The 16086-nt window shown below is 37.4% G+C and overlaps 1 protein-coding gene across 1 annotated transcript in view; it reads right to left on the reverse strand.

The window, feature by feature from the left end:
- Positions 1-340: 340 nt before the first annotated feature.
- The window catches only part of KCNN2 (potassium calcium-activated channel subfamily N member 2), an 88960-nt gene continuing 73214 nt past the window's right edge, over positions 341-16086 (reverse strand). Inside the window, exons 6-9 of the mRNA XM_063129516.1 lie at positions 10687-10797; positions 9552-9679; positions 3587-3656; positions 341-935 (exon numbers count right to left, since the gene is read on the reverse strand). Coding sequence (XP_062985586.1) covers positions 648-935; positions 3587-3656; positions 9552-9679; positions 10687-10797 — 597 coding nt within the window. The 3' untranslated portion in view covers positions 341-647. The remainder of the gene's footprint in view (positions 936-3586; positions 3657-9551; positions 9680-10686; positions 10798-16086) is intronic.

A 16086-nucleotide genomic window follows, 5' to 3' on the forward strand; every position in this document is an offset into this window, starting at 1 on the left:
AAATGTAAACTCTTAAGGTGAGCATTCAGATTTACCATTTGTGCAAACATACTTGAATCCTTCCCCAGTAAGGCATGTGTGATCCTGGATTATTTTGACTGAATTAACTACATGTAAACTAGAATTGGAAGGCAGCCAAAGACAACACAGTCTCTTAAACTAATACATCATAAATATTAGCTCTGTTATTCCTGCATAGAGAGTAGGTGAAATAAGATCTTATCTCAATGTTAATACAGGATGGGTCTTCTAATAACTGACACAGTTACAACATTTATGTAAAACATATTAAGAACTAGGAATGTTAAAGTCAAAGTGACCAACCAACTATTTGCAGAAATTAACCCTTTTATTATATTGTATACTGTAGTAGTAAAGTTTGTTGGAAGTGCATGAATAAAAAGTTAGTGAAATTACAGGAGAAACAATCTATATAGCAATAATAGGTGCATTCACTGTGCATCTGAAAGGAAAAAGAGAGAGAGTTTTCACTCATTTTGGCCTAAAACTTTGTGTTCAGGTTTCCAGAATTCTGACATCAGAACCCAGATAACACTGATTAGAACCATAAGGCTTTACAATAAAAGCTAAAATATTGACCATATGATGGCAAAAAAGTCTTTATTTTGTGATTAACTTATTCTCTTCTAGCTACTCTCTGATGAAGTGGGTGGCGCTGTAGAGGAAGACCTCCTTCTCCTAGACAAGGACCTTGATCGTTCTGCACTGTAGGTAACATGCTTGTCATAGTTTTGTATTTGAGCTTCAAGGAAATCCCTTTGTTGCTGGCTGATTGTCTGGCTAATCAGTCCAGGGAGAGCTTGAATGCTACCAATTAAAGTTTCCAATTTTGTTTCCAGAGTAACAATCCTCTTCTCAAAATCTTCACTTCTTTCATTTAAGTCAGAAATCATATCATACATGATGTTTTGAGTCTGAAAGAAGAAGGAGGAAGGAATGGAGGAATTATACAAACAGGATTCTTCCACTGTATTTCAAACACTGTCATTTCCTCACCTCGAGAACATCACACTGTAACATGAAAACAGGCGCACTGTACCATCATAATCAACCAGCTTCACAACCAGAATAAAACAGCTTTACCAAGTGTTTTTATTCCAAGCATTGAGCTGAAGCTAGCAATTTCTTATTTATTTTATTTATTTATTTATTACATTTTTATACCGCCCAATAGCCGAAGCTCTCTGGGCGGTTCACAAAAAATTACTTAGTCGAGCACTTTTGAATACCAAACAAACAATGATGTAGGTAGGTCGGAAAATCATTCAGAAGTATGGAGATATAAAAATGTGTCTCAGTTTAACAAATGCTAACTACAGTGGAAGCTGGAAAAACTACGCTTTCTGTGAAATACATGCTGTTAGATCCACTGTGCTCTCATTGTTTCTCAACACAGACAGTAAAGAAAGTTTCATCTTTCTAAGGGTCTCTGCCCACATTATCTAGTGCCAAACATGTTTTCTACTGTGCGTGCATCTATTGTTGAGTTGCTGTCTGTCCCAGCTCCCTGAGATATGCACATCAGAAGACATGTTGCTCAAAATGTGAACATTTGGGAAACTATGAGTAGGTATAAACTTATTCAGCAAGTGCAGCGAGCAAGGGATCCTCACTCAAAGAACGATATTGTGGCACTATTGTTTCCATTTATTTCCTATGTTGAAGCTCTTCAAACTTTTGATAAAATTCCAACCAAGTACAGATGCCTATACTTTTTTCTGATTAATACTGTACACACATACACACAAAATGACATATACACTTATTTTTTATACGTTGTATAACTTGTATTTTTACTTTCATTAGGTATTGAGCTCCTACTTAGGCCATTTTACTGTAGATGTTCCATAAGCATATCAGTTAATGACTAAGAGTTATAATTACTGAATTCCTTCATTTTGTTAATAATTTTGATTTCTTATTATATATGTTCTTCCTTTTGTTGCCTTTATTTTATTAACTTTATTTCAAAATAAAATCAAATTTCATGATAAAAAAGAAAAGAAAATGTGCTTGTTCCATGTGCACATTATTTTTTGGTATACACATAAAAGATTTTAGGTGCATACCTTACAATTTTAAAATGCAAAGTGGTCCTGAGACTATGTACATCAAGCTCCACTACATTTTGACAATTTTAATGGGGACAAGGACAGTGGCATTCACAGGCCACTTACAAAATGTAGTCCCATTAACTTCAGCAATCTGTGCAAAGACTTAATGAATGAGTTACACGGAGTAAAAAAAATTGGGCTGAGGTGGTTTGTGTGTGTGTGTGTTAATGACTTGCAGCTTCAAAGTGCAGTGCCCTAAAAGTGAAAATAAGCTGTGTAATAGCATACTATTATTCATTTGCCTTATGGGGATTCAAGACCCAATGCAACATGGGAGATTTGTGTTGGTGCACTCACATTGAGGGGGGAAACTAAAAAGGATACTTTAAAAAACAAAGGTAGTAGGACATTCATTCAGCTTTAGTATTCTCTTAGGGGAAGGACCCTAATCAGTACTACAACACATGACTTGCAGAAAGCCCCAAATTCTATCCCCAGCTTTTCCATATAAAAAGGGCAAGGCAACAGGAGAGACATCTGCCTGAGCCCTGGAGAGATTCTGCCAATGAGAGTAAACAATACTGGGCTAGAAGGAGAAATATTCTGACCAAGTAGAAGGCAACTTCCTGTGATTCCACTAGCTAATTGTATTATGATAGTAACCTGCCATCAAACAATTGCCTTATTCATTATATGAAGTGAAGGTGGCTCCAATGTGAATGGGGTGGTGAATCTGCTCTGGGTTTCAGTCAGAACTCTAAAGGCTATCCAATTCACCCCATTGATATTAGAGCCACCAGTCTCCACTGCTTATATGCAAAATTGATTCCCCCTCCCCACCCCCACCCTTCCTCTGCCTCTTGGGCTTTTCTAGTAGTTTAACATCTTGACAGAATGGTTCCAGTTTGCATGATACTGGTGGGGAAAATAAACTCTATAACAGCTCATGGGTTCTGAGTAGCTTGTTAACTATGCCAACAAGACACCCTCACCAGGTTCACATGATATGATACGCTGTGTTGGCTAGGGTAATTATGCACCACCACCACCACCCCAAAAAATTGCCACGCGCAGCAGGAGAAATAAGCTCCATCCACGAGTTGTTGTGTAGTATGAACCTAGCTGGTGAGATTTGCACCTTGCTGGCTTACATGATTATGCTTATATGATTAGATACAGGTATGCAGGATTGTTTAACCCTCATGTAACCCCCACCTGACAGGTCCATGAGACACAACAGCCCATGCTTGTGGGTCGAATGTTCAGGATGGTGCCTGCAAGCCCAGCCATTGTGTTTTCCCTCTAAGCAGTTAGAATGTTCATGAACGTTCCTCAACATCACTCAACACATATTTAACAGGGCTTACAAGCATGCAAGAAACGGCATATTTAGTATAATAATTCTAGAAATATATTTGTAGTTCTTTTTGTATATTAGATCACTTTTTACCTTGAATAGAGGAATACAAAGAAAAACCACATTGATGTCTATTGATAAATGTTGTACAAACCTTTGCCAAGTCCACCAACGTGTTTGCTTGGTCGTTCAGTTTCCTCTGTTCCATTTTAACACTTCTCAATCTAAAAGACGAAAATCCAAGTCAGATAACCTTTTTTTTGCCAGCTCGTAGAACTCAGATGTGGCATGCATCTAAACAGATAACCGCATGGACAATGTCTTGAATACTTTGTGTACAGTCATAACTGGTTATGTGTCAGATACAATGAAAAGCATGCTTCCTTAACACCGCAAAAAAAGAAAGAAAGAGCAAGAAAATGTGATGTCCCCGAGACTACTACTTGCCATGGTTAACGCTGAATTTAAAGTGGGAGGTAAGGATTTATTCATAGTGTATGAAAGAAAGCCAAAACATTCCTTAAAGCTCCAGTATCTTGGCAAGTAGGCATAGGAAGTGATGGACAATTAGATCTCCTTATTATTGCATTTGTAAATAAGCCTCTTCCTTATGCCTACATGATTAGATACAGGTATAAGCCCTCTTCAGTTTGAAATGGATTTGGTTAGGAGGTGTTTGAACCTGATGAAAATACAGTGATAAGTGAGTTCCTTCTTAGTTTTTAAAAGCTTTTATCTGACCAGCAGCTAAATAAATAGCATCCTTGTTAATATATTAATTTTACTGTCCTTAACTTTGCTAACTTGGAATACCATTAATTTTAAAAATGTGAATGCACGTAACAGTCTTCTTAATTAGTTGAGTTGACTTGTTTATCTGTTACTGATATAACTGGAACACTATGAAGTACCATACATGCATACTATAAAAGAGACTCCTGGGTATATTCCTCCCTTGATGCCTAAGTAATTCCATTCATGTTAATTGGCTGAGCATGGTAAGAAAAGAAAACCAAGATGCATTATTTTGCATTGTAATACGAAAAACTGTGTTTGTTTAAAAGTCTATGCCTGGCTAACCTTTTTTTCTTCAGGATGAAAACAAAAAGTTCTAAATCATTAATATCCATAATTGTGAATGGACTACACAGATATAGTTCCACCTTTTAAATGTATGTTTTTCAATGCATAAAATAATCCAATCCATAATTCCATATTCACACCTATGTGCACACACATGGAGCTCCAGTGAAAGTGGGTTTTCTCATTCATTTTGATGGAGCAGGAACACCTACATGTGAGCCCTTTTGCACACATAAAACTATTATCTCCAATGAAATTTATGTGGAGATCCTGCAAGTAAGGACACTATGTGTATGTTGGAAATAATTCTCCCCAAGGAATTACGGGAGGGTTATGCTGACCATCAATCATGATAAGGCTACAATGGCAATGGTGGAGTTTGTGTATATAAACCAGCAGGTTCCCCATCCCCCTGCAATCTATTATTGATGATTGTGTGAAGAAGTTATTCAGTTCATATCACATCCATGATTGGTCACTGTTTTGTGCTCCATGTGTTTACACATGAAAAGTTATATCTCATTACAGAAGTCCAAACTGTCCTAGGTTTGTCTCATATTGTTCCTCTTTCCAGGCCATTGACCCAACCCTCATTCATTATTGGTGTCCTTTTATTTACTTATTCTAATGAGATTATCCTGAATTAGTGCCATTGCACCCATGCACTCATTCACCATGGATACCTAGTGAATTTCTTCTAATAATTTCTTTTAGCAGAAGCTAAACCTGGCTACTTCTCAACTCCAGAACTCAACCGATGCATATTTCTATCTGAAGCCCACCCTGTGAGCACAGAGCATTCAGTTTACTGGGGTGAATGAGGATGAATGAACATATGGCTGCAGTCACACAAATTCAGCTTTACTGCTGGGGAGAGGGACCCAAGCTCACACAAAGAGCCTATGTACAGGAACATATAAAGATTATGAGAGACTGTAAAAGTTGACACTAAAATGGAATAAAACAAGAGTGCCGGTTTATATGCACCTTTAAATATATAGATCTTTAGGCATGTAGATTTGTCTGTACAAACATTTGGAAGTGCATTATAACTATATCATTAGTTATTTTTGTAAGAAAAAAAGCCAATTAGTGACATTTTGGGTACAACTTTCCTTCTTTCTTCTTTCCTTCCTTCCTCATATGAACTTTTGAAGAAATATGATAAAAATGGGGGGGGGGAGGAGTTGTGCTGAATATTTACCTCTCTTGCAAATGCATGTTGAAAAAGAGAGATTTATATTTTTCAGGGTATGAATATCACCCCTAGATGGGACTTAGGAGAGGCAAACATTTTATAAACTAATCGTTTCTTAGCTGCAACAGTCAGATTAAAAATGAAACTAGCCAGATCTTTCTCTGTAAATTAAGTAATATTGATACTCTGATTCCTTCCTTCTGAACTTCACTTATCACAGAAGAAATTCATGACTTTGGATTGCAGTTCCACAGTAGCAACCAGACTATTGAAATTCACAAATAAAGTATCAATTTGTTGCATGCAGACAGTGGTAAATTCTGCAAATTTTAAAGGAACAGCTCACACAACTTACTTCCGAGCTCTATTTTCATTGTTGAAATAAAAAGACAAAACAAAAGAAAAGAAACTGTAAAATAGACTAAAACAAATCAACACATGGGATGGTCTTCACGTGAGCACAATGGGCTCCATTACGTAGCTTGTAGTTCACACATTTCCCCCATAGAGTTCTGTGGGTCAGTGGATAACAAAGGCTGAGCAGGATAATGCAGTAGTATGTCTATATTCTTGGTTTCTGTTTCACATTTTACCACGTTTGAAAATAAGCAGTGTCTTCTCATACTCCTTAGTGCAAACATACAGAGTGATAATAGTGGTACCTAAACATTTTAACTTTCCATTCCAACTTGCCATTCACACATGGGAAGAATTGATAGCCATGAAATATTAAATACAATTCTCAAATTTTAAAACTAAGGCACCCAGGCATTTGAATCCATAGCTTTGATCTCTCCTCAACCTTCTTAATTTGAGTCTTTAACATTTTACAACAGAAATAAGGGAAGTTAAAGGAAAATATATAGAAATGTGAATGAAGAACATATTTTTATGAATTAAAATAGCAAAAGGTATGAATGGGAAATTAACAAATTAAGATTCTGAAAACTAATATCCAACAGGATATGACAGAAACTGGACTATTTTGCTAGAATACAATGCTTAATTTAATCCCATCCATTTGACTTGGAAGCCAAGAGATGCAGGACAAATGAAAACTCAGCAGTAAAACAGAATCCTGACTCTGCATAATAAGGAAAGATGACCATGCTAGGAAAGGCTTTATTGATTTTCTTACTCAATAACAGGCAAAAAACACTCTTACATGTCAATTTTGAGATGAATGATATAAAGGTGCACCATGTCTTTTGAGCATAAACCTCTATCACATAAGTGGGGAGATTAATATATAAATGTTCATATATATTAATGTTCAAAATACTCCTAGCAAGAAGCACCTAGATAGTAAGGTTTGAAAACAAACCTGAAGTCACAAATTCTATTAAAATGAAAACAATCACATCGGAGTCAATTGCTTCCCTGTTCCCTGTTTATCAGAAGCCTTCTTGGTGTCTGTTGCTGGGGTAAATCCCACGGTAACATGAAAAGAAATCATGATCCATGAAGACTGGTCATGTGTTAGCTCAACATACGGGTCCCAGCCCAATGCTAAACATGTTCACTGAGAAGTAACTTCCACACAATTCAGCAGGACTTAACTCCTAGCAAGTATGTCTGACCATGTGAATAATATTGCAATATGTGACTAGAGCTCAAATGTATTACATTTTGCAATTCAGATATCAATATTCCACCCTCCAAAAACTACAAAAGAATGCAAAAAAGTAAATAAATGTAAAGTATGCAATTTTTGTATGAACATCTTTTCCCTCCTGTCATTCTCTTTTCTAGAGTTAGCAAGATTTAACCTCACATCTTTGCTAAACTGAATTAAGATAGTGGATATTTTAGTTTATTATATGACCATTAATGAATTCAATCTCTCTCTTCAGATCACTCTTCCAAAGCAGAAAATGAAATAATATTCCAGTTATTTTGTATGTTCAAATCAATAACAAAAAAAAGAAGCATGAGTCATTCATGAAACTTCTCCCCTACACACAAAGAGATGCCTTACTTCCCATGTTACACCAGATTTGGCAAAAGAAGAAAGTGGCAAAAAAGAAGAAAAAAAAGAAGAAGAAGACACGCAGGCCCCATTCGATCATAATGCTAAACCATAGTTAAGCATCTCAAGAACAAGGCACAGCACGCCTTTGGCCATTGTGCTTCCTCTCTCATGGCCACTAGGATGAATTTGGAACCTTTTTTCTTCCATTTTAGAAGAACTGGAGCTTATCATGCCATCCAGGTCCGGAGACAGTGTGGTTAATCTTATCTATAATTTTTTGAAACAAGTCAACTTCAAATAAGTTTATGAAGTTGTCTTGTTTCAAAAAAACCACAGTTAAAATTAACCACGGTTTAGGTTCAGTCTTCAAACTAAACTGCAGTTAATCTAAAATGGAAATGGAAGCTTCTGATCTCCTCCTTGTGACTGTTCCAGATGGAAAGGTGGAGCATGGAAACTGGTGCAAAGGCTTGCTGTGGTTCGTTCTCGTGATACTAAACCATGGTTTATATCCAAATCTGAACTGGCTCTTCATCCTTTCCTTCCTCACTGTTATAGTTCGATGTCTGTCAAGTTTGATTTACTTTATTGATCTAAGATTCTCATCTGAACTGTGATTAAAAACAAATACACTGATTGCATTTACTGTATACTCCTACACGGATTCTAGGGTCATGATGTGGGGTCCTGAGATCACAACCCCATTTGTAGGCCTCTTTCCCCATAAGCTCTAAGCTACATCTCTACTAAGGTGCTTACCTTCTGCTTTCATCTATTCCCAAGATCTATGTGCTGCAAAGGAGGGAAATGGAGAGAAGAAACGTGTAGCAGTTCCTATCTGCCACCAGTTTCCTGTGGTCCAAACCGCAGTGCTTTCCCCCTTCCCTGAACAGTGGTTGACCACTGCCCAAAAGCAGACATGAGATGAAAATATAATGAGGAATATCCACTGTTCCCATTGCCTTTGCATGGATTCTGCAGTTCCCAAAGATTACAAATTAATTTCAGCTCAAAAGATTTGGCCTAGTATTGAATTTTCTGAAATGCCAAAATGGAGCCAACTATTTTCCCATTATCTTTTCATCAACCCTTTATGTAGCAACAATATTCATTTGATATGAAATTATTACAGTATTCACCCATGACTAAAACTGGTACATTGGTAGAATGTTAGGTTTTAATCATTTAAATATTTGGAAAGTTGTATTAAGCTGAATTTGTCTCATAATAAAACAAGGGATTATTGACTAACGGTGAGCATAATAAAACATTCCCTTGTCAGCCATAAGGCCTGCTGCAAAAATCACAAGAGGATGTTATTGATAATGATATCTGTGCCATATAATACAGCAGCATAATTCTGATTCGAAATAATCACATGTATGAAGTGCGTTTTCTTTAAGCTATAGCAAAGATGAACCATATGGAAGAATTAAGTTCTGAGTAAAGGGGACAGATTATACTTAAATGATAGGGAGTAGTGAAACATGTCCACTTATTTCCATGTACTTCTCCATTCCCCTGGATTTGCAGAGCCGTGATTGACACCATGGGGTGTGTCAAATATATTTTGTTTTAAGAACTGTAGCATAATTTGTATGCAAATAAATCTGCACATTCACCTCCAGATGCTATCCTTTGCTTTCACCTCCAGATGCTATCCTTTGCTTTCAATGGGATGTGCATTCAGATATACATTCAGATTCACAATATTTCCCCCCTGAGATAAAGTAAACAGAATTAGGCAGAAGGTGGGAGAGTTTTCTGCACCAGCAGAACTACAACATCCACACTGGAAACTGAACCTGCCTGATTACCACAAAATCCCTAACAAGGACAAAACAGACAAACCAAAATGGTACTTACTGGTGAATAGCTTGCAAGAATTTGCGTTGGTGCTTCCTTACTTTTGCATGGTCTATCTTTTTTACCAGCTTTGTATTTTTATAAATTAACCATGTTTCCCTGAGTACGTTGGCAGCTGCATTTTTCACCTGTTTAACGAAAGAAAACATCAGGCTGACTAAAACAGCATTCTATATCCCTTTAAACTTTTAACCGACACATCCTGTCTATCATAAATATTTACAGGAATGACTGTTTCTGAGAACAGTCAGAGAGCTATGTATAGAGAGTGAAAGTAATGATAGCAAAACTATCTTTATCCCCTGACTCTGCCTGACACTTTTCTTAGCAACTACTCATACCCTATGCCTCAGGAGCTCTGAGATTTTATACATCTACGGCTGTGATGCAATAGATGACCCACTGCCCCTTTCCCCAAATGCAGGAATTTCCTTTTTCTCTTGTGTTATCATGGAACATTTTCCCTCATAGAAAAGATTCTGAAAGTTTGGATCCTTGGAAGTTTGGATCATGTACTGTATGTATTTGTAAAGAAAAGTGATTGGAAATTTTACTGGAATGCCCAATAGATAATATTTATGGTTTTTCACAAGCTCCTTGATTCAGAAGGTTATTACATCTTATCTGCACACAGATAGAACAATTATGCCAGAACTTCAGATACTTGCAACAGGCTGGATGACATTTTTGTGTAGAAATGCAGCTGTGTTTGATAGTCAGTCTTGGCTGGCATTTCTCAATACATGCGTTTCAGTCTAAAATATTTCCCAACCAGTTTATTTGTTACATTTATATCTCACTTTTTTCATGATAGAATCAAGGCAAGATACATGGTATTTTCAAAGCAATCTCTGAACCAGGCACTGAACGGACCCAAACCTACTTAGATTAACCGAGATTGCTCCATCATCAGACTATGCTCTGGCACCTGGAAGTTTACTTCCAATATGCCACTCCATAACAGAATCTTCAAATCTACCATGACTGGACAAAATACTTGCCATGAATTGTCAAAATTTAGCAACCCAATAAAGAATCTTCTAAGATCCTTCCCTAGAACAGATAGGAAAACTGATATATGATCCCTTACTTTTTTAAAAAAACAACAGAATACAGACTATCATGTATAACTTACTCTTTTAGTTAGCTGGGTATCCATCATGAAATTATGCACATGTTTTTCAGCTTTGGTAAGTTCTAATTTCCTTGCTACCACAGCTACCACTAGCGCAGTGCAACCAGCACCCTGAAAGAGTAATGAAACAAAAGCCAAAGAGTTACAATAGGTTATTCAAAAATGCATACACAATTGAGAAAAAAAAGGGGGGAAAACGCCAGTTTAGTTACCATCTCGGACAATGTTACACCACAGTGGCACATTTGATGGCCTCAGTTACATAAATAGATGGCTCCAGACTTGGCATCAATACAACTTCTTACTCAAGGTTTTCTAACAGCACCTTCAATCCCTCCCAGCCCATCCATAGTTCTTTCTCCTCCACAATGTTTCTCACAGGCAGCACTGGAACAGGTCATCTTCTTCATCCAATGGTTCTGCAGGGCATTTGTGCCTCTTCCCTTTTCTCCCACTGCAACAATGAGAAGGAATGATGGAGTACAGAGTTCAAAGCGTTGTTACTAGTATGTTAAGCAATTGGCCACTAGTTGTCCATAGGTATAGATCTTTGTAAACTGGAAAAGGAAAAGGCCAAAGGTTACAGATATCCAGTTGTTGGCAAAGGAAGTTGGACTTTACAAGCTCACTAGAAGAAGGGTAAGATAAGAGCTGGAATTCTGGGAGCAGAAGCCAATATATGGAGTGCATTTTGGGTACAGGGATACGCATTAGTAGCACAACCCTATGTATGGGTTATACACCCGGAGAATTATGTGTAGGATTTCAGTCTAGGTCCTCCAAAGTGGCACACAATTTAAAATATTTAAGTACCTCTTCTAGTATATATCTATATACTGATATATAAAGACACTGACAAATAATCACCAATTCATGATTAGACATTATCAGTTTTCTCTGCTAGGCATTAAAACAAATTATGGACATTAGAACAAGTTACATTATTAATATCAACATTACAACAGCATTTAACATTTACTGTACAGCAATAATGAACCTAATTGATCCAATTCATAATACTTGATCACTGTGTCTGTTGAAAGAGAAAGTACAATTATATTAGGAACAAATGCAATAAAAGCAGCAGCCTGTTTAAACTTTATCTTTAGACTTTAATAAAAGTCTTTCCTTAAATCTAATTAATCCACGAAAGGTGAAATACTGGCAAATCTGCTGCATTACTCACAAGGAGAAAAGGCTGACATTCCATTAATAATTGTTTACAGTGATTATAAACATTAAATATTGTTTGAAATTAATATTTTTTGTTTTATTGTAATACATTGCAACCATACAAATATTTCAAAAGATGGATATCTGACATGCTTTTTTTAAGACCTTTATGAACTTTTGTTCTGTCGATTAAATGTAATACATTTATGTAATTTATAATAACAATAACAGTAACATACTTCCTGCCTTTATACAAATCTATGGTATGAACACACTTTGAATATTGTGTATAGTTTTGGTCATCATACCCCCCCCCCAAAAAGGGGGGGAGATATTGTAGAGCTGGAAAGATTGCAGGAAAGGGCAACTAAAATGATCAAGGGACTGGAGCCCTCCCAGTTAGACAAAACTATTTTTCATTTAGGGTCAGAATCCATTGAGTAGATTGAGTAAGGCCACCTCCTGTCTGAACTATGTATTATGTAAGTTTATAAACTAGTTTGGGGAAAGAGGTCTCTAGGATGAAGGCGTGTCTCATTTTAAAAGATTGCCACAAATAGATGGCTGCACTTTTACTCCTTTGTGTCTTCTACCTAAATTACATTTCTCTTTTTTTCCTAGCAATACAATATCCTCTAATATTCTCCTGTCTTCCTTTTCAAGGCATCCATTATAAGGGGATGGAGTAGCACATATTGATGCTGAATTAGAGCCAGGGTATCATAAATCCTTCCTTCCTTCCTTCCTTCCTTCCTTCCTTCCTTCCTTCCTTCAGTTCTTTCTTGGAAAGGCTTAAAAGAATAAAAGTGCGACTCACTTTAAAAAAACCAAAAACCTGTCAAGCCTTCATACATGTACGGAAGAGCTACAAAACACTCCAATTCTTTTTGAACTCTACTGCTCCTCCCTGCTATACACAGTCTGTATGGCGTAGCTTCCAGAAGCTCAACCACCTCCAACAGATGATTATATGCTATAGCTGGCACTTCAGTGACTAATTAACCTTTGCAGAAAGAAAGCCTTTGTTAAAATGTCACTAAGCTTGCAATGAATAGAGGAAATATCTTGAGATGTCTAGGGAAACACCAAATATTAGGAAAAAATTTTTTTAAAAAAATAATTACAATATAAACAAAAAGTTACACGTTTTGGTTAAGGTTTGGCTTGAGATATCCATTTGTCCATGTGTTACAAACACATGCTTTGATCCAGCTGTAAAAGGATACATACAGCAAGTTGGATCCCAAGGACTGTGAATACAAGGAACAAAACTCCTAGCGCTGTTTGCAAATACGTGACTAAAACCTTGTGAAAGAACTCACACAGTATTATAATACTTAAGTGCCAGAGTAGTTTTCATGCTGCAAGAGGTTGTACAAGTGAAATAACATCTTTGGATTTCTTTTCACTTTCCTCATGCAATGCAATTGTGCAAGGTATAAAATGGCCCTTCTGTGCTTTCTGCATGTGAAAGGGAACCATTGGGTTCAATTCAGATTTTGAATGTAGAGTTCTGGTTTAGGCTCAACTTTACGTTAGGCATGGAACAGTTCTGACAGACTTACATTTATTAAATCATATTTGCCCCTTGAAAATCTAATGGAACACAATATTGAAACTTTCTATATAAGACCGATCTACACTACTGCTTTATAGCAGTATTGAAGTGCACTGAAAATTGTTGGGGCACATTCCACGTATCACTTTCATAGTGTTATTTGCTGTACTTTATTCCACATTATCCAAAAAACTGCAACAAATGTCATGTGTGTCCTGCGAGGTATAAATGTATAAGAGGGATATAGCATTACCATGACGGGATCGTAATGATGTGACATAATCTGTATAGAGTTCTGTAAGCCATTACTCATTTATAAAACCTGTGTATGCAATTCAATTACCATCTTGATAATGAACAGGTAGTCAAACCTTTATTGCTCAAGGCCAAAGGCCTTCCAAAAATTAAAACACTCAAAACATGTGTTATAATGAACCACATTTGCAATATAATTACTAGAAATGCTACAGCTATAATACACAGTAAATAAAAATCAGATTCAGAAGAGCCAAATGAACAATAAAACAAAGATTAAGAAAAAACAATAAAATAAGTAATAAAAGCATCATTAAATCAGGGCATCACCATAAAAATTAAAACACTCTCTGATAACAATTTGGCTTGGATCGTTGCAGCAGTGATCGTTGCAATAAAGAATGCCCTTATTGCACTCGCTGGGATGTAACTTCTCTGGGATAGTTTTCAAATGTAGTCCCAGTAAAATAGTATATTGAAACTTAAAATGAGTTTCCATGGGAACAAAAATAAAAGTGTGGGAGATCTTCTATCTCAGCACTTTCAGAGTCATCCATACTGGGTGAGAGCGGTGCAATGATTATCGGCCATCAAGAAAATAAATAATATAAGTATAAAATAATGCACTGTACAAATGAAATGGGATATGGGATATCTTTCTGGAGTACTTTGATTACAACACGATTGAGCTCAGTATTCTCAAGTCAACCCAGATCATTTTGGGAGGTCTTGCTTACTCTATGAATCTTGTATGGTTGCTAATTTTATGAAGATCTGTCTTCTGGCCTTGTTTTGATGTGTGTTTTTATTTTGTTTGGTTTAACATAGTATTTATTTGGGGGGGGGGAATACAATAACAGAATACTCTCAAACAGCAACTGCTCTGACCTGGTACTCTACGTAACTTTGTCCAGCTGACATACACACACAAAATCCCTCCATTCCCTCCTTCTATTCTCTTGTTTTCCTTTTACCTTCTTTTGTCCTTTTCCTTATTCTGATTATCTGACTGAGAACAGAAGGCTGAATTTTCAGCAATTCTGCAGAGGCCCAAGGACACAACACATTCTTTCGAACCTCATTTCTTCATGATAGTTTTGTAATCTCTTGCGACGAAGGAAGGTATACACCAGCATTATTTATATTATTATTTATTGTTATTGTTACAGATTTATTAAAATACATTAACAAAAGGGAGGGTTGTTGCATATGTCAGTTGCTTACCCTTCGAAACTGAACAAAAAATCCACCCAGATAGCAAAATAGGAGCTTAGTCAGGCTTAAAAGTAGGGGTGTGCACGGACCCCCCGCTCCGCTTCTCTTCCAGATCCGTGATTTGCAGATCAGGCCGCTTCGCTCTGCCCCCGCTCCACCCATGCCCGCTCCGCTCCGCAGCTCTGGATCCGGATCGGAGCTCCGTTTCCCCCCCCCCCATAGGCTTGCATTAAGCTAAAAAAGTATACAACTTTTTTTCTGTTAAAGTTAGAAACCTCATGTTTGGCACCATAACACCTCATGGAGGTATACACACGCACGCCAAGACTCAAGGCAATCCCATCATCCCCTGAATTTTGGGGAATTTATGAAAATCCAACACCCCATTCACACCCCTTTCGATAGCTCCGTCAATTTGCACGTTAAAAACCTCAAACTTGCCACCATGATAGCTTATGCAGGGATACACACGCACGCCAAGACTCAAGGCAGTCCCATCATCCCCTGATTTTTGGGGAATTTATGAAAATCGGGCACCCCATGCACACCCCTTTCGATAGCTCCGTCAATTTGCAAGTTAAAAACCTCAAACTCGCCACCATGATAGCTTATCCAGGGATACACACGCATGCCAAGACTCAAGGCAGTCCCATCATCCCCTGATTTTTGGGGAATTTATGAAAATCGGGCACCCCATGCACACCCCTTTCGATAGCTCCGTCAATTTGCACATTAGAAATCTCAAACTCGCCACCATGATAGCTTATCCAGGGATGCACACGCATGCCAAGACTCAAGGCAGTCCCATCATCCCCTGATTTTTGGGGAATTTATGAAAATCCAACACCCCATTCACACCCCTTTCAATAGCTCCGTCAATTTGCATGTTAGAAACCTCAAACTCACCACCATGATAGCTTATCCAGGGATACACACGCACGCCCAGACTCAAGGCAGTCCCATCATCCCCTGATTTTTGGGGGGTTTAAACCTGCAGACATCTCAATGGGGCCATTTCAAAGGAAATCCCAACATGCCATGAATTGGGGAGTAGAGATAAACCTATGAATCTTCTTCCACACTTGAAAAATGGATTTGGAACTTCCAAAACTCCAAGTGAGCGCAGGAAGGACTTCTCCCCTGAGTCAAAGCCAGACACACACAACATCCCTGTGAGGTGGGCAGGGGAGGAGACAGGG

The sequence above is a fragment of the Elgaria multicarinata genome, chromosome 6 (genome assembly GCF_023053635.1).
Source record: "Elgaria multicarinata webbii isolate HBS135686 ecotype San Diego chromosome 6, rElgMul1.1.pri, whole genome shotgun sequence".
In the NCBI taxonomy this organism is placed as follows: Eukaryota; Metazoa; Chordata; class Lepidosauria; order Squamata; family Anguidae; genus Elgaria; species Elgaria multicarinata.